The 23,122-nt window shown below is 36.7% G+C and overlaps 1 protein-coding gene across 2 annotated transcripts; it reads left to right on the forward strand.

Annotated features, from left to right (window-relative positions):
- Positions 1–1,208: 1,208 nt before the first annotated feature.
- Positions 1,209–21,345, forward strand: xrcc1 (X-ray repair complementing defective repair in Chinese hamster cells 1). Of its 2 annotated transcripts, none has more exons than XM_055047342.1 (17): positions 1,209–1,672; positions 1,748–1,840; positions 3,106–3,213; positions 3,351–3,509; positions 3,871–3,945; positions 5,048–5,171; positions 5,367–5,473; positions 6,905–7,067; positions 7,138–7,378; positions 9,193–9,309; positions 15,475–15,556; positions 15,650–15,749; positions 18,131–18,188; positions 19,128–19,255; positions 19,516–19,606; positions 19,703–19,778; positions 20,379–21,345. In XM_055047342.1, exons 1-17 carry the CDS (start codon positions 1,622–1,624, stop codon positions 20,484–20,486), a joined length of 1,881 nt encoding a protein of 626 aa, XP_054903317.1. In that variant the 5' UTR covers positions 1,209–1,621; the 3' UTR covers positions 20,487–21,345. The 2 variants fall into 2 exon arrangements, with proteins under 2 accessions (XP_054903317.1, XP_054903319.1); XM_055047344.1 differs by having other exon boundaries at positions 18,134–18,188.
- The last annotated feature ends 1,777 nt before the right edge of the window (positions 21,346–23,122 follow it).

The raw sequence follows: 23,122 nt of genomic DNA on the forward strand, positions 1-23,122 counted from the left end.
AAGGACAGCAAATAATAAAAATTAAACTATGACCATTAACATTCAGTTTATTGTTATGTGGATATATTTTTATTATTATTTTTAAGGGATTTGAGGCAGAGGCCAAAAAAATATGATTATGCTGCCAGAAAGTAGCATGTCCAGGTAGCATTGAGACATTCGTTCCTTCCCATGGGTTGTCCTTCCCATGGGTTGTGGACCCATGTAGCGTAGTGATATCTGGCCAAGTCCCAGGAGAAACAGACCAACTACCAGGTATTTCACTGCAAGCTTGTTTCTCCAGAATTGTCTCCAGGATGGTCCTAGCCATATTTCTTGTAATTGTGGTCTACTATTCATGAAAATCATCAAATCACTCTTGCTCTGACCTCTCCCCTGAGGGTAATTTACCATGGGTAACCCTAACTGGAGCCAAAGTCTTCGAAAACAATCATCCTGTGGTATTTCAAACCTTCTACCATGTAAAGGTCTCAACTATGAAAAAAAGCAATTTTTTTCCATCAGATCAGCTATTTTCCTTGAACATATGAATTCAAGTTATCTGAGTAAAAATAGGACGAGGTAGGAGTCAGATGACTACAACTTTAGAACTTCATCTCCTGTAATGATTATACTAATTTGGTCCATTATGGAAAAAAGAAGATACGTTAAAAAGTAAGCACTTGAATGTTTAGTTTGCCAGTTCATCTACATTCCAGCCATCAAATATGGTCACAGAATGTGGAACGTTACTGAAATCTCCTTCTTGCAATTTTTTAGCTATGTTTCAGTGGGACATTTTGAGGAATATTTTGAACTCTGGATTATATTTCCCTTCTGGCCTTGACATGCATTGAGATGCCCCAGAATCAGTAATTTTCTATTATTGACTAATTTTGCTGCTTTCCACTTTCTGTATGAGCTCGCCTCAGCATTATGAGACTGGTTTGAATTGAAACAAAAACATTAGGCAAAGCGCAACCTCATTTAATAATAATATACAACAACTTACATAAAATGAAAAAAAAAATTAACACGCATGTTTTTCTCCGCATCATAGAGAAGTAAAAATATATCCACATTTTATTCCACTTCGAAACTTTTCTGACTTAGAAAATGCATACGTTCCACCACTTGGTGGCGAATTAACTGCATGGTGAGCTAATTTTGCAGTAGAAGAAGAACGTGAAGTTCTCATTGGTTAGAGACGCCTAGAGTCGGAAGTTACGACACATTGACATTTGCAGCCTTTTGGTGGGAAAATGAGTGCTCACTTGCGCATATTTAACGTTACATTCAAGTGGTCGTTATATAAATCGAGATATTTACTGTAGCGATAAAAGTATTGTATTAAATGTGAAGCATAAAACACCGTGGGAGATTATTGCGCTGCAGCCTTTCAGACGTGTTGAATGATCCGACACATGCGGGGAAGTTCACTGTCTTTTGTTTACTAGCATGCTATCTGGTTAGTCAGGAGTCGTTTATTTGCTGTTCTGCAGCAAAGTGAGTTTATTGTAAAGTCACGAAAAGCAGTCTGGGTGTGTTTTAGGGTTAGGCTGTACGTCGTATTTTATAAAAACGCCCGGTTGACGGAAATTAACTGGAAATTAATCGCGTTTCGAAAAACAACAAGACAAGCATGCCAGAAATTCAACTCAAGCATGTAATTTCTTGCTCCACCGAGGACAGCGTAAGTTGTTTTATGTCATTATGTTCGTGAAGTTAGCTGCGCTTTGCCTAATGTTTTTGTTTCAATTCAAACCAGACTCATAAAGCAGACAACCTGCTGAGCTCAGACACATACAGAAAGTGGAAAGCAGCAAAACCCGGTGAGAAGCAGACGTCCGTCATCCTTCAGGTTTGTTTTGACACAAAATATTCGGGTGTTTGTTTCTTTTTATTCTTTCTGTGATATTTTAGGATAATAAATACTTATCATTTATCTTAATTAACAACTTGTACGTTCACAAATAGCTCAGCGACCAGTGCCTACTAAAAACTCCCAAATATCTCTAAATGAAAAAATATTCTTGATAAGTTTTTTCCCCATTCCTATTAGCCATAATTTTTGACATTATACAAACTAAATTATTGTTTAAAATGACGTTTCACCAAATTAGCGTAGAGATACAACCTGTTTTATTAGTAATAAACTAAACAAAAGATAAAAAGGGAACATTGTAATGATGGAAAACAAGTAGAACAGCGAGTGAATCTGGATCAACAATAATATTGCAATTGCGTGTTTTCCTAAGATGTGGAATTCTTTGCAGCTGGATTTCTGTAAATTGCTTTATGCTGGATGTTAGAAATCTTAAATCTAATCGCATAGATTTTCTAAAATGCAGGTTTGCTCCTTCGGGGAGAAATGAACACTCAAAGCAGGTCCAACCTGTGCTAGCACATTAAGTTCACAGGTCAAATGTTAGACACACCTCGATCCACTATCAACAGAAAAGTTCCAGGGGCATCTCAGAGGTAATGCCAAACCTGAATTTAGAGCTGCCCAAAAGTAATTATAATAATATTATTTCTAATAATGCAATTAGTTTTAGCTATACTGAACGGTTCTGAGCCCCACCTCCCTTTATTTTTTAATTTTTTGACAACTTGCCATGTTTATTTTACTCATTTTAATACTTATTTTTATCAGGATATGTTATTTAGCAAAATAACTTATAAAAAACACTTCTTTTACCAGTAAGTAACAGTACATTTTTTAAAATGTGGTTTCACTCTTTCCCTCTCAAGTAGAGGTCCACAAATACAGTTCACTTGTAGAGCAGCCAATTTGAGATCTTTAATGCTGATTATGACATTTAGCCGATTCAACACTTTTTCCAGTTATTTTGGGTATAAAATAGGACTTTGCAACAGTTAGTTTTTTTCCTGTGATAAAATATTGTGTGTTTACAAACTCAAATGAGTAGTGATGCTAAATAACCAAGTTTCTTCATTTTGATTGAAAGTGTTTGACTGTAATAATTTCCAGTCATAAGACTCTGGGGTTGAACATCTTTGTACTGTGAGGCTGACGCAGCAGTCAGTTTATTGACTCTTTACGACATATCTTCTTTATTTCCCTCCGAGAGCTGTCTCATGTTGTATTTACTTTTTCTCCAGTTTGAAAAAGAGGAGCAAGTCCACAGTATTGATATTGGGAATGAAGGATCAGCTTTCATCGAGGTGTTGGTTGGAAATTCTTCAGCTGTCAAAGACCAGGACTATGAGGTTTTTGTCACAAATCACACTGTGACAGTTTTCACTTCCTAACCATTTTAATCTTTGCTTAATTAAAAAAAGAATAAAAAAATTACTCCTTTTTAACTTTGCTGCTTTCTTTTTCTATCTCCCTCACTTTCTCTCAGGTTCTTCTCGTCACATCTTCCTTCATGTCCCCCACTGAGAGCCGTAATGGCACCAACATGAACCGGGTTCGTTTCTTCGGACCCAACCAGCTGCAGAAGAGCACCTCTCAGGAGAAGTGGGACAGGGTGAAAATTGTGTGTTCCCAGCCGTACAGCAAGGTGAGGAACTCAGTGATTTCAAATCAGCTGACATATCACTTTTAGGTGACAGCAAATTTATTGGTTGTATATTTTTTCCCAAGTAGAGATGGTGGTAGGGATTCAATATTCATAAAAGGAAGCATCAGATCCACTGTGTAGCACCATAAATCCTTTTGACGCTTACAAAATATGGCACAACAAATTTCTGAGCCTTTAAATAAAAAGGTGTTTTTTGTGGATAAAGTCAACAGTACAGCCTGGGAATTGAAATGTTTTTTACAGGAGTCTTTTTCCTTTGTATGTTTATCTAGAATTTAAGCTTCACACAAGTTCTTTTAACATAATAATGTGTATTGGTGCTATCTTTTGCACTTTACAGAACATTGCATATGGCCTTGCTTTTGTCAAGTTCCACTCACCGCCTGATAAAACCGATCCTCCGACCTCCTCCCCTGTAAGTCATCCACTGTGGTGCTCCATTTTAATCATTGCTATACAAATAACTGCCTAAATGAGGATAAAACAACAGAACTTTGCTTTATGTATAAAAATACATGTTTCTGGTCTGAAGTCACAGACACATCATCACATTATCTTAAATTACACAGTATTTTTTTTCTAATAGCTGTAATACATCACATAGCATTTATTATTTTGTAACCGATTAGTCGCCAACAAACCAGTAAATGTAGCTGTAACTCGCCATTATCATTGGGCAGGTTGTGTGTATGCATGTGTGCGTGCGCGTGTGCGTGGGAGTGTGCATGTGCGTATAAGTGCTGTATGAAATTAAACATGAATTTCTTAACATTTTGATTTTTTTGTGAAACATTTTGTAGTTTAATTTTCTGTCGAGATTTTAAAAGCATTTTCTGATAAATTGGAAATGTGTTCATTTATGTGATACAATGGTGCCATCGAGTCTCCATGACAACCATTAAATGCCATCAGCACGCAGTTGTCAAAAAGAAATATAAAAAAAGCTTAGACTCCTTGGATTAGCATTTTGAATAAATATGTGGACTGGTCCACATTTTCACTGATAAGTACGGTGGAGGATCTGTGATGCTGTGGGCCTGTTCCTCTTCTGAAGGCTTTGTAAGAGTGCAAGTAATTTCAGGATATTGTTCAAAATCTCGTGGACTCTAGCATTAAAAGGATTGTTGGCTCTTTTGTTGGAGGGTGTGTTAATCTAATATAAACGACCAAATCAATACAAGAATGCTTCTGGTGCCCCAAAATAAACGTTATCCTTGGATACCCCATAAATACGATAGATAGGCAGTGTTGTATTGGTAAAGGACGTTTCTGCAGAGTAATGACAGCAGGTTAGACAATAATTGTGCCACCAGTGATTGAAAAAAAAAAAAAACTAAACACCCACAAAGCTGGCATGGAGGGATTTGATTTAAATGTAGGGTGAGCTCAGTTGGAAGTGTTGAACTATGAAATCATTTGTCAGATTGAAGGCCTCCTTTTAGTTGGAAAAAAAAATTACTTCATTCAGTCCCTGAATCTTCTCCTTCTGCACTGAACTTGTCCTTCCTTCCTGCCAGAAACTGACGAAGCTGGGACAGTTCAGGGTGAAAGATGAGTCTCCTTCATCTGGGCCCAGCCTTCAGCCTGGGAGCCTCTTCTTCAACCGAGACAGTGCAACAAAGCCAAACACTTCACTCAAAGGTAGAGCCATTTATTTAAATTTACAAGCCCTATTGATTCCTTTCAGTAATGAGCGTACTCTAATTAGGTTTTATTTTAGGCTGCCTAACTTTGCTGAGGGACGAGAGTTGAAAGACAGGCTTTTCTATTGGGGGTTCTTTATGTTAATGGCTGTCTTGTTCTTCCTCACTGTCTGCTTCTCTTTTCTATCTTTAGTCTCCCCACAGAGTGACAAGCTGAGCTATGCTGCTGCTGCTCTGCAGGCAGGAGGTAGCTCTCAATCACCAGGTCAAGCTTCCACCTCCATCTCTTCCTCACCACAGGTACTAAATATCCCCCCATCATGTTCTGCTCTGAAGGGCACCCACCAAACACCTGTTCATCAGTGAGCTGTAGCCCTACCCTTCATTTAGACCCAAAAAGGCAGAGGAGGCTGTAGAGGAAATGAAACCAGGCAGAAAAACTTGATGCAGCTCAGGATCTGTAGGCGTTTGAAGGTTTTTATGCACTTTTAAAAATATTCTTATTGAGTTAATTAACCATTATTTAACCTGGTGGGTTATGGAGAACAAATTTTTTATGTGCTGTAGCAACCAAATAATATGCGATAAATCCAGTAGGTTTAACTTAAACTGAAGTGAATAGCTTTCAAGTATTTTTCAATGTATGCATATATTTATACCTGAAAATTACTTTTATCTTTTACATAAATTAAGAAAAAAAGCCTTCCTGAAAATCAGCCCAATGTTTCTTTTAACAGCCAAGATAGAGCAACTTTTTCTACTTGAATCCACATTAGAAATGCAATAAAAATATGGTGCTCTGAGTGAGGAGTGTGTTTATTTTCTCTTTTTATGCAAACAGATGCAGAGTGTTTTTCAAAAAAGCTGACTCAGAATATTTCACCTATTTTTGTTCATCTGTTTGCTTTATGATGCAATAAATAGTTTGATGGAAAGTTTCCTCTGCAGTCTTGATAAATACTCATTGCCTTCTGATGACCTTTCTCTGGCTCCAAAATAAAGTCAAATTAACTTATCCTTACTTTCGCTTTACCAACATGTCTGCTTTTAATACAAAAATACTTGGGTTTTACGGCAACCGTATCTTACAATTTAAAGAAAAACTATAACGGAGCATCAGAAAATATTGAACAATTAAATGACTTTTTTCACCCAGAGATTGTTACTATGCTCTTGTGCAGAAGAAGTGAATTCTGCAAGTTAAAGACTCGTTGAAATCTGCTGGGTTTCATTCGATAGAAACTTTTTAAACACCTATGAATAACTAATTGAGCATACTCTTTAATAGGTGGGATCAATATGAATCTATATATTATTGAATTGAAATTATTTTTTTGTAAAGTTCCTTTTGACAGCAGTTGTTGTGATTTGCTCAAAGTAGTGTGACCTGGACGTGGTTTGGGCGAAGCTTTGTTTGTATTTTTAAAACCTGAAACTTTCTCTTCGTACTCCTGGACTTTCTGCCAACAGACTCTCTATTCACATATATGTCAGTTGCCAAAATTAGAATAATTTCAATAATGGAAATTTTAATGCAACTTTCATAAAATAGACTAAGTATGAAGGTTTGATTAACGATAATCTGTGAGTTATATGCTAAAGTAACCACTTAATACAAGTTTGTCAAAATGAACTGGTTTGTAGTAGATTCAGCTCCAGTGAACCAGTTAGTGTTTTTGTATTCATTTTTTTAAATACTTGCTACAGTAATTTGATACTTTTGTCATCCAGCCACCAGCAAAAAGGAAGTTTGAATTCAGCAAAGAGCGACAGTCTTCCTCTGGGCCTCCTCCGACAAAGAAAATGAGTCCTGGGGGCTCGCCTGAGACCAAAGCTGCGACCCCTAAATACAAACCGAGTCCTGTCAGCACGCCAAGCCCAAGCACTGCCAAAGGTAGCAGGTCATTAATAAATTTATTTATGTTATAAAACAAGCACACCTCAAAATAGAGCTCTTTCTGCAGCACCATCAGCAAAGAAATCTGCTGAGAAGAAGAAGGAGAGCCAATCCAAACCAGAACCTAAGCCCAAACCAAAGACAAAACCCAAGAGCGAGCAGCAGGTCCCGTTTAACCGGATCTTGGAGGGAGTTGTGTTTGTGCTGAGTGGCTTTCAGAACCCATTCAGAGGGGAGCTGAGAGAAAAAGCGCTTGAAATGGGAGCCAAGTACCGGCCCGACTGGACACCTGACTCCACACATCTTATGTAAGTATTTCCTTTAAGGTTGATCACAAATTAGATAATTATTCAGATTCACATTATTTTTTATAGTTTATAAGCATATATACTCCTTTATTGGGTGTTGCATGTTTTAGTAATGGCCTTAACCAATCTGCATTATTAGTTCTGGTGTCCATCTTCCTCTTGACAACAATGCATAGATTTTCAATGGGATTTAGATCCTTGAATTTCCAAAACATGAAGTTCTTTTTGTAACCTCTAACTGGAAAGCTGTGCTGGTTTTGAACTTGAGTAGACCAACTCCAGTAGAGGACATGGCCCCTCAAATTATTTCTGTTTAAACTTCACACCGACCATCTCAACCTGGTGTTGCTTGCGAATCTTTTTCTACCATACTTTTTTACTTCCACACAGCCTTTCATTTTATAAACTTAAATGCAGCAATCTGAGAACATCCATCTTCTTTAACAATGACCTTTTCTGACTTACTTACTGTCTGAGATTTTCTTCTGGATAGCGATAAAGTCAGTAGTTTCCACATTAGTGCGGAGGATGACATGTTTGTTAAATTTATTTTTAAAATGAACAAACATGCATAAACATACATCACTTTATGTATGTAATGAGTTTCACTTTTTGAATTCTATTTCTGAAATAAACTTTTAAATAATGTTCTGATTAACTGGGATTCAACAAAGCAGGCCAGCCTGGTCTCTCTGGTGAATAACTTTAAACATTTATCTTTACAAAAAGATCTTTAGGAACATTTTGCATTTCCATTAAAGATCTTCAACTAAATAAGTTACTTTTATATTTTCCGCTTGAATTGATTTTGTGCTTCACTCTTGTTCAAAGGCAATCAAAATATAAAGATGCACTTAAGCATCTGTGGTTAACAGATCGTGCTGTAGTGCCGGCACATCTCAGGTCAGATATGTGGGTGAAGTTTGAACAGTTAAGAAATGTGGTAGTTTCATATCAAAAGATGAATCAGAAGAAAGATCACACTGCACTTTTTCTTCATTTATAGGAAATGGAAGATTCCACACATTTTGTTGTTTTGTTCAAACAGAGTGCAAATTAATAGGAAGAATGAGTCCCTTGGTAGATGTTTCAAGCACACCTGATTTGAATGGATAAGTGACAGATACAAGAAGAAGAAACAGGAAAATAAATCACTTTTTATTTAGGGAGTGTTCAGCTGGCATACTGAGGAAACCTGCTGGGAGCCCATAAACTTCAGTGATATCACATTTATAATGCCCACCGTGTCAAAGCTGTTAGGGAAGCCCCATGCTGCATTTCTCTGGAGACGAGAACTGCTTACAGATACTGCTGTGCAAAGAGAACTCAAAGAGATAAACGAGGAACAAATGCTAAAGAGCGAAGAGATAAGTCAGCCCATCAATGCACTGAGAAACTGCACAGTGTAGATAAAAGAAAGTAGAGCAGGAATAAAGCCCTATTGCAGCTAAAATGTTCACACTTTTGTTTAGGGGAATTGCCTTTAGATAAAAAATAAAAATCCATTAAAGGTGCACCTCAGCATCTTTTCTTTGTTTAATCATTTAATGTTGGTATTCACATTCAAAATGAAAAAATATTCCTAAAGAATATATATATATATACTTTTGGTTTAACATACAAAGGTTTATTTTAAATAAGCTTTTCTTAATTTCCCCTCTAGATTTTTATGCATCCATGGTTGACATGGTCAGAACATTAATTTTTTCAGCTAGTCGACCAGACTGACTTGTTAGCTTCCCTGTTGTGTCATAAACATCTTTTTTGTTTGTTTTTCTGGATGCATGCTCCTGTCTCGGCCCATTATTCTACAGCTGTGCCTTCGCCAACACCCCCAAGTACAGCCAGGTGAAATCAGCAGGCGGCATCATTGTCCGGAAAGAATGGGTGATGGACTGCCATAAGAGGAAACAGAAGATCTCATATAAACGGTAAGAAAGCCATAAATGAGTTCCAATATATTGATTCCTAAATATCACTACAGTATTTGGTATGCTCTTATATTCTGGTAACTTGCTTTGCTTACCAACAATATATTGCCCAGTTGGACAGGCACTCTCAGCCCCTTAATGCTAATAAATTTGAAGATGATTAAGTTCAGAGATATGAGTTTAACAGTTCTATCCTTCCACTTAACTTTCCACTTGAAAACATAACTGCCGTCAATAATTGTCTGCAAACATGGCCAGCACCTAATCTCCCTTTACGTGACCATTGCATTTTGCATAAGAAAGATGGATGTATGTTGATTTTATTACATATTTTGAAACATATATTTCAGTGTTACTGTAGAATAGATAGTATAAGCAAGATTATGGTAAGGAGCACTTGCTGTGCAGCTGAAGAAACTCATCTATGTGAGAAATGCTTGTCAATATTAGTGAACTGTGGTATGTTTATGTAATTATTCTTGTTGAGTGCACAAATGATCCACAGCTAATGCAAGGTTGTTATGCACCAGTAACTTAGATATTATGGCAAAGTTATGCAGAATCTTGCCTGTCCAGCATCTTTAGATACCTCTCGCTTCTGAAGTGGGACATGTTTTATACACAGCCGTTATTGGTTTCTCAGTAGCACAGCTGTTATAATTAAAACAATGTTAATTATGAATCTACATGAGGTTTGTAATCTATAACTGGCAGTTTAAGTGAAAAATTCGATTGCAACTAACACTTCAGTGTGAAGTAAAACCATTTTCTTTGATATAGTTTGATCATTCACCATTGAGTTGATTTAATCTGCCAAGGCATTTCATTTTAGAGTTTTGCCAAATTATAGAACTATATTTACGGAAGCACCTTAAAGACACACAAGTGTTCACTTCTTCCTACTTCTTTTCAAATGGAAAAGTAGTAGTAAACAAATTATTTTTGTTCTTGATTAAGTATGTACATGTTTTCTCTGTCCTACTGATTGCTTTTGTTTCTTGTTTTTAAAAACCTGTTTGACATAAATAAATAAAATACAATAAAATAAAATAATGGTGCAGGTGAATCAATGGAAGAATCTGCTGGACGATGATGTGTGTGACTTTAATTTGATCTTTGCAGTTCTGCACAATGCTGGGCTGAACCCTGGCATGTTCATCTCATTGCAGGGTTTAATTGTAGGCCATGTAATGAGATGAACATGCCAGTATATGGATCTGAAACCTGTCAAAAAGAGACAGGAACCTAACACATGCTCCTAACATTTAATTGTTGAAAGCCCGTTTTTTTTATGAGAAATCGAATAAAACAACAAGATATTATATTTCTAGATACTTGAAATGTTTGAGAAACTGCATTTGCATCTTGTGCTAGTATTATGCAGTTCTAACTGAAATATAGGACAAAGCTGTAAAAATCCCAAAACTCATGCCACCATCAAATACATTAAACTGCACCAAGTTTCATTTCAGACCTGCAGAGATGTTGAAACTCATCCAAACGAGCAGCTGGTAAGAATTAAGTAGCACAGAACACGTGACTACAGTATGACTCCATGTCTGATGAGAACTCTCTTTTGGGCTGTGTCTGTTTTTCCGTGTTGTACAGTCTGTTCCCAGCAATCTCACTGATTGAAACATCCAAAAATACTCCCACCACAGCAGGGAAGACTTCTTGCTACAGAGAGCACTGTAACCTTGAGTAGAAGATCCCTGCTGTGATCACAAATTCTGCCCACTGAGCTCCAGCAGCTCTAATTAAATAGCTCATTATAGGGTTGGGGTGCATTTCCAACCTCAAGGTCCTCTGTCATGATTCCTGATAAATCTGTATGTACTGAATAATGTAGGGCTAAAGACATTGGGAGATCTAAATTTAATTGGGATCTTACTGTATTATATGTGTGGACTTTTGATTTCTCATTAAGAAATTCCCACATACATAAAGTTCCTCACTGTCTCCTCTGTGTGAGCTTTTATGAATAATAAAATTGAGACATCAAAGTGAAAAGTTCACTAATTTCAATACTTTAATTTACTAAAGGAAACATATTGCATGGATTAATTACAAACAAAATGTTTTCAAACCTTTATTTCTGTTAATTATAATTATTTTCTGCTCAGAACTTATTAGTTTTGTGGGAAAGGGATCTGTAATCTTTAAATTTGTCAGTAGAAAATTGCTCTAATTCATTAAAAAATGATTTCTGTGGTGTCAGATCAAATATGTACCATTCTTGAGTTACATTTGGGGGGCTCACAGCTTAAGTCCATGTACGACACTTTGTTTTAATGGTTCCTATCTGAAAATCATCTGTGAGATGCATTTAGATCAGACCATTTAACGCCTTATCAGTTGATAAGGTTTTACATTTATCCTTCTACTGAGCTTGATAAAAATGCTTGTTTAAGTTCAAGTTTGGCCTTAGAATGTGACAGCAATATGCTGCTCACTGTGGAAAGAGTAATTTGATAACTTTTTTTTCATAATTTTTCAAAAAAAAAGATGTATGGAGTAAATTGCAATTTCAATAAATTAAGCTGACTAAATTAAATATTGCTATGCAGATAAGTTTTTATCTTTGATCTTTATTTAAAAAGAAAAATTCAAGAATACAAATAAAAAGTTCGCTGCAACCTGCCATTCTCCCTCATGTTCATCGTTTTCTGTAAATGTCCTATTGTGCCGGTGAGAACTCACCCCTGTGCTCCACTGTCCAGCACTGCTATTGTGCTGCATGTTGAGTGTGGAGCTTTGATGATGTATTCTTTATTTAAAAGCTGCATCTGCTATGGGTAATTAAAAGAACCACTTACTTTGATGATGACAAGCACCCGTACAAATCTGCACACTCACGCTGTAACTGTTGTTGCTGAGCATCTGGAGGTAAAACACGCAGCGTTGGTCGGCTCCTGACATGCAGGCAGGCTATGGAGTGCTTCTAATAATCAGATTGGGACATCAGCTAAGAACCCCAGCCAACCCTTAATATATAGTCATTTAACAATCAGTGAACAACACATTAAGCAAGAGGATGAGAAATACTCAACTAGCTCTGACACTGGCTAACAGTATAACCAAATTATACACAATATAACCAACTACCCAAAATATTAATATAATCAAGCTTTAGTATTTTTCAAAATGGCATGGAAATAAGTCTGAAAATAAAAACTTGCATAAATAATCAACAGCTCATAAAAGTACCTGCTACACAAAGGAATTATGATTTTACTTTCAAAGCGATTCTCCTACATAATGCATTTGAGCCAGAAGTTTAGAACTACATTGTCATCAGTTGTGGTTGCAGTAAATAATACTAGATGCGCTGCATTAGTGAGGATTGTGAATTATGCTGGTGATTTTATATATATTTGCAGTTTATTTGAGGTCAACATGTAAAATCTATGAAAACTGTCCTCCAACTCCATAATTTTTGTTTTAACCTGAAGTGTTCTGATCAACTGGAGCTCTAATAAATATTTTTATTAGTTTTTCTGCTCCAAGTAAACATTTTAAGTAAACATTTGTAAATACATAAACAAATTTAGTTAAAATATGATGCATGGCTTAAAAAAAGACAATGCCTCCAAAATTTAAAGCTCATACCATAGACCATTATTTGGGCTCATAATGTTCATGAGCCTGAGCCTGCAGCCCAGATCATAGCACTGCCCCACAGACTGCTACAGTAGACACTAGGTACGATGGCTGCATCACTTCATCTTCCTGCAGAAATCTTTTAAAACAAGCTCTTAAAGCAGATTTTGTTTGACCTCCACATTTCAGCTCTCTTACTTTACAATGACGTTTAATTTCTACACCATGACATGTATTTTATCAGATGTGCCCTTTAAAGGTAGCTGTCTAAAAGGCCCATGTAGGTAATCCTAAACAAAATCTGCTTATCCATAATGTTAGAATCAACATAATGTGTGATTTAGCACAGAAATCATTTCTTTCATCTAAGAAGAGGCAGGAATAACTCAAATGTGTTGATCTGTTTCTTTGTGATAGCCACTCTTATTGTCACAACTTCATTTACTTTCTTTTCCCACAGTCTCATTTGTCATTTTCCAATTTCCTGGCCTAAGCAGAGGTCAGGTAAATGTCCTCCTTCACTCTGCGCTAAAATGATTTCACCTTATCTCCAGTATATCACTTCTGTGCTTCAGATATCCCCCCAGATAACTTTCAGCTGACTTTATAGTGGCTTATGGGGATTGTCTGGGAAAGGTGGGCAGATGATTTTTTAATGCAGTTGTTTCAGAGCAGCTGGGATAGTTTCTTCTGGTTCTTGCCTGTTTTGTACAGGAGTCTCAAAATTGAGTATGAATAAAGTATTCTTTTATTTCAGTAATTCATTTAATTCATGATGGCTGCTAAAGAAGCAGATATCTTTTGGAGTTGACCAATTTATTCCAACAGCTTTAATTTTTGATTCACCTCTATGCCAACATTGGACTCATGTACAGAAAATCATCAAAGTCTGCTCCAAAATTATTGTCTGTCCTGTCAGAAATCTGTCTTTGGTGATTTAAAGAATCATTTCTTACTTTCTGCTCTCAGTGTTTCAGTTGTTTCCATTTGGACTCAGACTGAAATGTCTGAGATTCCAAAAAAAAACATTTATCCTAAGAGGTGTGCATTTCCTGAACTCAGATCCATCCATACCTAAAACTGTTTTTCTCCATGTCAGTTTTTAAAATTGTAAGTCTTTTTTTAGCACTTGCCTGCTTATTGCACTTTTTATATTGCTTTTATGTGGTTTTGTGTCTGTGTTTTTATGTACTGCTGCTCTCTACACCTCTTTAATTGCCCCATGGGGATGAATAAAGTTATATTCAATGGAATTGTGTTGTACAGTGGAGCCCTAAGTATTTCTATCTCAACAACAAGGTTTTATTGATAAAGTTGCTTCTGGCTGACATCAACTGTTTTGGGATTAATACAACTCAGTTTTCGTTTCCTCATAACTTAAATATCTTACCACCACAAACTTCTTACCCCTCCTGCCATGAAAAGTTAAATATGAGAGACATAGAGAACCCTAGCGCTCTCTAGAACGGATACATGTAAAATAATTAGTTTGCATCTAGATATAATTTGTTGTGCAGTTCTTTCTGGGATCTTTATTTTCAAAAGAAATCCAAAGTTTTTTGCTCAGGTCAGACGTTACTAACGTTGTGTCTGGTTCAAGAGCAACAAAACATGAAGAAAAGTGTCTTAGCATGAAGAAATCTCACCACTCGCACTGCAGCGGGTGTGGTGGCTCTTCCAGCTGTTGCAAACGCCTTGTTAATCTTCCCATACACTTAAATGGACTTAGCTTCACTATATTCTACAACAGGTGTGATTATCAGTGTTGCTTGTGAATCTTTTTTACCAGCATGTTTCCCCTTCAACTCAACTTAAAATTAATTTGTTGGGTTACAATCCTTAATTTGAACTGTATGCCTTTGGCCTTTTTATTGGTCTTATGCTATATTTTGATTTACAAAGTTACTAAAGTTTGAGTTTTTAATTAGCTCTAGACTACAGAAATAAAAAGTTGAAATATAACTGCGTGGTCATTCTGTAGAGTTTCATTTTTTGAATACATGAAATAAATGAACTTTTCTTTGCTAACTTTTCTAATTTGGTGAGATTCAGCTGTATATGTCTCAGTGAGTTTCTGTATAACTATCTCCTCTGTTATTCCCTTTAATCTTTCCAGAGGAAATTGAACAAAGTAATCATTACCTTAATCTGAAATGAAGTTTTATTATTTATTTGTGGATCAAATACAAATGTGATTTGATCATTGCACAATGCAAAACCAACAATACTTCTAATTATGAGGCCTTTTTGTGTTTGTTGATTTTTTTGTTTCAGACAGATTCTCCCCTCTGAGGAGGAGTAAATCTGTCCTAGGACTGCTAGATTTAAAAGTGCATTATTCAGAGGTGCTGGTGATGTTTTAAACATTAGGACATGGGCTCATTCATCTGGAGAAAAAAAAATGTCTGAAACTTGTTCTTTGTTGCAGAGGCAAGCAGGTAAGGGCCTCACTACACTTTGAATCACGTTGTAAAACAGATGGGGAAACGAGATATATTACCCAGTTGTTCTTTCCCCTCTGGCATTTCATCATCCTGACACATTTTGTTTCTTGCTTTCCATCAGCTACTTGATGGATGGGGCGGAGTCCAGCTCCGAGAGCGAAACGGATGGCGACGACCAGAGTGAGGAGGAAATCGAAACTAAGGTCAATTTGTCTGATAAGTGAACTAATAAATATTATTGTGGGATTAAAGAAATATGTGAAGTTTACAAATCTAGAGTCTGACTGTTCCTGCAGATTTCACAGAAGCAGGTGAAACAAGTCACCCCGAAAAAGACACCGGAAAAAAAGGATGAGGATGATGAATATGGAGGCTCAACTGATGTGGACGAACCAGGTAAAAAGCCAAATTTGTCAAGGAAAATCAAATAGTAAAGGCTCATTTTATTTTATCTGTCTTATTGTCGTTCTTCGTACCTTAATTTGGATGTCCCTTTAATTTGAGTCAAAAGTAGGGTTTCAGCTGATTTGTGACCAAAGTTCACCTGAGACTAATAGAATGAGGAGATTTAATTATAGAGGTGGAAGTTTAATGGAAAGGGAAGTACAGAGGAAATAGGTTACATAAAATATCTAATTGGGGAGTTAGTTGAATAAAGAGAAACGCCACAAGAATTTTAACATTTTCTTAACTTTAAATTATTTTGCGAGTTGTAGAGAAAGGCTGAGATATGTTTATAAAAACAGTTACAGTAAGCTTATGTGAATGATTAACGCTAAATGTAACAACATAAAAAATATATATTTTTTTAGCTTTCATCTTATGTTATTTCCTCATCAATTATGTACATGGGGTATTTGTTTTTTCTTTCATGCATGTTTGAGAAATCATTGAATTTCCCTTGGCAGCCATTTATTTCCACAAAGCTCCTCCTTGCAGCTTCCAGCTGAGCTTCTGCCTCACAAAGCACCATTCCCTCACACAGCTTCATCCCCTTTAAATAAAAGTAAAAACTAAAGGTAAAGCATTTATTGTCCAAAGAACTTTGAAGTACCTTCTAGCTGCATGCACTAAATTCATTCATGATTTACACAGAGGAATAATCCTGCAGGTTTCAAATTTTATATTTTTCCAGATTATTTTTGCATCAGATTGCTTTGAGTATCTTTCTTTTTATCTTTCTCTTCTGCGACTGCATGAGGCTCTCTTCTCATTATGGCTTAGTTTAAATTTTCCTTCTAAATCTGCCATTGTTGTAGAGCAATTCATACCTCAGTTGAGTATTCGTATAAAGTTCCTGTCAGCCTGTAGAATGCGTGGCTGATGGATTCCCTACTTGTTTGCCAAAATAAAGCGATTTCTTTGCTCTATTTCCCATCCTCTAACTCTTCTCTAACTTCTCAACAACAAACGAAAACATGAATTTATTACATCATTTTCAACTGTACATAGTTTTTTATTTTTCATTTATTTATTTTTACTGCAGATAAGCAAATATTTATCTTGTAAATATCTATATTTTTTATATGGTGCCTGTAATAGTATTCAAATTTACTGAAGGGTCGGAACTGACAGCTATGCATGGTGTCAATCAAAACCCCAGTTTCTAACATCAAAGCCTATGCTAATTTGGTCCATTCACTGAGCTCAGCAATTGCTGATTCTCATTATTTATTAGCTAACCCCCAAAAGCAGAAATAGAAATCTTAACTTCCTTTTATTTTACTGTTGAAATTATTTCACCTGTCACACACTACTTCATAGCTCAATTTTATGTCAATAGCATAAAAAGACACAATATTGTTGAAATGACCATTTTGGTCTAACACTGAATTGAAATTTGAAAGAAGAAAATGTGAAGACATTTTAGTCATTGAGCTCTGACATCTAATCCAATAAGAAAACCCATATTTAATGACAGAATCATAAATCTCCCTGATATAAACGAGTAAGAACATCTCTGTGTGGAACAAATCCAAGAGCTGAGTTTAAGTGATTTATTTGAAGTGATTGATTTTATTCCCTCAAACTATCGGAGCCTGAAAGAGGGCAACAGCACAGCTGAAGTGGACTGAATGAATACAGAGGGAGCTACGGGACAAAATGAGAGCCATAAGATTAGACAAAGGGGCTAACTATTATAAGCTACTTGGGAAATGGATGAGTTTACACCGTCGCTGCGAAAAGGGCAAGCGTAAGAAACCATGCAGCTTGCGTTGAAAGCGAGAATGGAGTGGAGCAGTAATGACTGCAAAGGGACTTGTGCATGATTCTCATTTCTATGTTAATGTGAGACCCAGAGGAAAGTGGTGAGGTGCTTCATTAAGGAGAGACAACAGCCTCTGACCCACCAACACACCACGTTACATGCGGACTGCATTTTAAACAGAGCTGCCCCCCCAACGAAAACCCCCAACAACACAGCCTGGCAAGAACCGTGTTGCCTGCAAGGTTACATGGAATGAAATGCTTATGTATATTTCATAGAAATGTGGACTCACCTGGCATTTTAATGAGACATTAAACTCCTCTCCACAGATGGCAAGGAATTTAAAGCAGATTTAACTCTTGCACATATTAAAGTTAATTAGCTTTAAGATTAGGGCCACAGAGCAGTCAGCACATCTCGCCCTCGCTGAATTTATATGTTGAGTTGCAAAAACAAATATTCAACTTAAAAATATAGTATAATTCCCTGCAAGACTTTTTTTTTTCATCAGAGTAAATCTGGCATTCCAGGAAAACCACTGAAAATTAACTTAGAACTTTTTTTTTAGCAGGAGAAGATGAAGGTGATGATGAATCGGGGGTAGATACAGAAGACGAGCTGCAGAGGTAACTGGAAGCAATGCCACAGACTGTGATTGTAGTTCTTAGCTTGGCTCGGATTAGTGCCATAAATGTATTGATTTACATCATGTTCTAAGTGCCCTTCCCAACTTTAAGCAATGTTCTATGAATTAATTTCTAAATACAATTAGACTATACAGCACAAATGTAGTTTAGTGTCAGCCAGACTCTCCTAAAACGTCTCAAACTGACAGGAATTAGAGATGTAGAGGAAAATCGGCTTTTGTTTCTTGGTTTTGCTTTTCAGCTTATTATGTCCTGATCAGTGTTTATCTGGCCGGAAACTATAAAGAAAAAATAAGTCAGTGTGTTGGTTTAAATATTTGCAGATTATACTTACAACACTCCTTGGTGTGGAAGTCGTTTTTGAAAGAAAAGTACTCAAATATTTTAATTACCATTAAAGTTAAGGAAGCATGTAATGTGTAGCTATTTTCTACCACATATTGGGACACTACTGCAGTTTGTTCAAGGTGCTAGAGCTATGGAAACTTGAGCAAATCAAAGGATGACTGAGCACATTTATTAAAGTTCCTCTTTTTTACCCTTTTGGCCTTTCATTGTGTGTCCTGGAACAAGTATGGCTGACATGCTGGGACGTTGCCTGTTGGCACAGTACTAGTTCTTGTTTCGGAGCAAATTTATTCATTCATAGGTCACATCTGAGTGGCAGCCTTTTTCTGCTCTTATTAAAAAAGCTTTGGAAAGGACCAGGTACAGTCACTGAACAGTCTTCACAGATTTTGCTCAAGACTCTTAAGGATGTTAAAAACATTCTTTGGAGGAAATATAAGGAGAATGTGGGTTGGTTCAGGACTCTTGCTGTAAAAAAAAAAAAAAAAAACGTTAGACTAACCGGAATTGTCTTCTATTGTGTGATGAGCACTGAGAGATGCGGCCTACATTGTGTTCTCCTTGTCAAAGGGTGGAGAGCAAGAAGAAAGCAGCTGCAAAAGAATCATCAGTGAAAGAAGAGGATCCGTATGGGGGGTCGACGGATGAAAACACAGATGCTGAAGCGGAAGAGGATCATCCCATCCCTGAGCTGCCAGGTACATCTGCCTTTGCTCTTTTCTTGGTGTCTTCCTGTCTCTGTTACTCATTCTCTGTGAGAACACGTCTGTCTGATGGTCGGAAGCTTGGGACGCTGCAGCTGCTCACAGAATTGATGGCCAAACACAAACACCAAAAGTGTCTTCTGTTTGTGCTCGCTCCCTTTTGACAAAAGACATCTATAAATTCCTGTCCTCCTTATCGTCTAGTCTGGCACCTGCCTTCTTTGATTTTCTTGTCATGTTTTATTTCTTTCCAGATTTTCTTCACAGAAAACACTTTTTCCTTTATGGAAAATTCCCAAACAACGAGAGGCGACTACTTTTACGGTACATCGTTGCCTTTAACGGGTAGGAAGACTTTGCCACACGCCATTTACACCAGAAACCTGGCAAAGATGTATGCTTACTTTATAAGTGCATACCTCACTGCTGTGTTTTCTTCAGAGTGATCGAGGAGTACATGTCAGATAAAGTGCAGTTTGTCGTGACAAGTGGCGGATGGCACGAGTCCTTTGAGGATGTAAGTTCCCTCCATTTGAAATGTAATTTAATAAAGATGTCCAACATAACATTTAGCATTTGAATGAATGGATGCACTTGCTGTTATGTGCAACTTCCAAAAGACTGTACCCTGACAAATTGCTGGAGGAAATTTTGCTAGTTACTGCTAAGTTATACAGACGGCACCTCAAAAATGCCTTTTACAAGCTTCAGACCCCCATAAAGATGCAATCCTAGAGTTAATCTGTTATTAAAAGTTTGAAAGGCATAATAAAACCATCAGGTAAATTGGGGCAAGTTATTTTTTCCTACCTAGAATGTCTTTCAAACATGTATGAAAGCCAAACGTTTTGAAGTAAGACGTTCTCTGTTCACCGAAAATCCAGTTCTATGTATTGCACCGGATTACATGGATATGAATGCCTTTAGTAAATTTTCCTTAAACAACAGACTGTTGATGATTTTACATAATGTAAAGTTGTGAGTTCTAGTCAAGGAAGAATTGCTTTATTTCAATTAATGTCTAAATTCAGGTGATTTTTTAAAATCTTTCTAGCATCATAATCATCATTGACATGTTTCTGTTGGATTTGTTTTTTGTTGCTCACATCGATCACAGGCGCTGATGGAGAATTGCAACCTGAACTTTGTGAAGCCTGCATGGATTTATGCAATCAATGAACGTCAGAAAATGCTGCCCTACCAACCTTACACTGTTGTCCCCTGAAAAATACACTATAAGAGCACAATGAGGAGTCTGGCACGCTTTCTTCCAGTCCTGATGAAAATGCAAATGGGAAAAGCCATGGTTCTTTTTCTGATTAGCCTCTTCAAACGAGCAATAAACCATTAAGTGTTCACTTATGTTTTTTACACTGACTTATGTGATGGTAATAAAATAACTTTAGATGTTTTCTTCAGAGAGCTAGGACTAAAATGCTTATTAAATAATCTCCTTTGAGTTAAGTGAAAGATCAGTTATAGATTTATTTTTATTTGCCCTTTCTCCTATGAGTTGTTCGTCACAGTCATCCTTCATGTGAAGCTCATCTCCTGGACATTAGGAAAAGAAGCAAAGTCCTTGATTCAGGCCTTGTTGGAGTTTCTTGATCCAAACGCAGCTGCTGTCTGCCTCTGCTCTTCACTGCAACCTCTGGCTACAGGACGGGAATGAGTAATGATTCTGTCCTGACTGCCAGTGGCACTGATAAGAGACTCAATGTTGCAGACTGTTAGACTTTATGAGATCAACCTAAAGTCAAGTGAAAGGTTGAGGTTACTTAATGCTGCAGTCAAGAATTGGAAAACGTTACATCAGGAATACAGGAGTCTAATAAAAATGAAGACCTGAGTAGGGGTGAGTTTGTTTTCTGTTTTATTTTCTGTGTGTGTTTGGAAAAGTTGAGCTCGTGTATTAAAAAAACAGTCTGGATTTTATATTGTTGTTATTTTTTTAATTTATGCTGTCTTCTATAGCATTTTGGGTTCTCAACTGTACAGCGGCTTCTTTGACTCTCTGTCTCAAGATATTTTTCCTATTGCTGTGGTACATAATTATTTTGTCCAAATAAAGAAGGGTTTTTAATTAAAAACATGTCTGTCATTGCTTATTAATCCGACTTGCTTGGCACTCGGCCGCCCTCATTTCTCCCTGACTCCGACTCCGCTTGCTGCTTGAGCGACTCTTCTTTTTCATTCCCTCTCTGATCTCGAGTCCTCTTTCCACTCTAATTTACTGCTCCTCCTTTTTCAAGCCCAGAGCCACTGGGTCTCCCGCACTTCAGTCAAGGGGATTAGAAGGACGGTATGTGGACGAGAGATGGAAGTAGGAATGGTTACAGGGGAGACTGAATATAGGAAAGATGAAAGTTCTCAGCGAGAATGCATTTTTAAAGCAGCCAAGTATTGAATTGTCTGTTGTGCTTCTAGGTTGAGGGCCGTTCACAGGCACACAACCAAGACTGTAGTGTGATAGAGTCTCATAGTAAGAACATTTATTGCCTGTAAAGATGTCAGCCCATTGCAGTGCCCTTTTTTAGTAGACTCCATTTCCATCATCTTGGTGACAGGAAGTGTCAATAGATTTCTTTAAGTGGGAATTTTTCCCGTATTCTTGTGTCCTTAGTTTGTTCCAACAAGATTTTTTTGTACTTGTAACATTTTTTTATGTTCCCTGTAAAAATTAGATTTCTTTAATAGTATGTACTGTGTACCAAAATGTATATTTTGGTACATTTCAGTACCTTTTTCCAAAATGTACCACGCACAGTAAACTCAGGCGTAACTTTCCTTCTGATTGATTGGTTTCACATAAAGGCTATCTAATTGTTCTCACAGGCCACTAAAAATCTTTTTGATCAGCTGACTGAGTTTTTGGCATTTTTAACATGTTTAGATTTATTCAAATAACAGTTTTCCTTTTGATGTGACAAAGTAATTTAGGAATATCCATATTTATCCTTATTTGATTGGTCAAAGTGCAAGACCTTTGCTGAGATATATGTTCAGACCCACGGGTGGCCCCAGTGCTATCAGACACAATGCTACTAAGCTTTTAAATTAAAAGGCACATTTGCTTAAATAAGTAATCTGTTCAACACCTGTTTTCACAGAAAAAATTCTCTCTGATTGAATGCCATACTATTTTTTTATTTTTGAAGAATTATCCAGTCAAATACATCCAGCATGCTAGTCATTATTGTTTTGTAAATTCTAGTATCTTTCGCTGTGTAAAAATATCATCTCTATTACAAACAGTGATTTAACTCTCAAGCAACGTTGGACTGCAAAGAGCACAGCTGTACGTTTTTCTTGGAGAAAGACTTTACTTTTGAATTAAGTTTAATTTCTCTTACCAATTTCTAGTAACAAAACCAAAATGACTCCAAATAGTTTCCTTAGCTATTTTTCCACAAGGGTTATACAATCTTTCGCAAGGTATAGACAACTCTGCAGAGGAAACTTTTCCTAAACACAGCCTCCCTTCCACATATGAAACTTGAATGAGGTCTTTAATAAACATGAACCAAGCGCCTCTTTCCACTCTAATTTATATGATGTAGTTTCAATCAAAGGCATATCACCTAAGGATTTTCTCCTCACTCGATGGGCGGCATCATTACTATGCAGGAGCTGTATGCGGTAAAAAATGTGAAAGGTTTTGCATAGAGATTTTTATTTCAGGTGCCTTGTGATGAATAGTCTCACTTTATAAATACAATACATCTGAATCAAAAGAACCCCACTGAAGTGAAATTTGTTCCAGGAAACAAATTTCCTGGAACAAAATTATTGGTAAATAAAAGTTGGCCTTTTATTTAACAGTCCGATTTATGTTTTGATGGTGTGATAAAAAATAAGTTA

The sequence above is a fragment of the Poeciliopsis prolifica genome, unplaced genomic scaffold (genome assembly GCF_027474105.1).
Source record: "Poeciliopsis prolifica strain line A6 unplaced genomic scaffold, Auburn_PproV2 SCAFFOLD025, whole genome shotgun sequence".
NCBI lineage: Eukaryota > Metazoa > Chordata > Actinopteri > Cyprinodontiformes > Poeciliidae > Poeciliopsis > Poeciliopsis prolifica.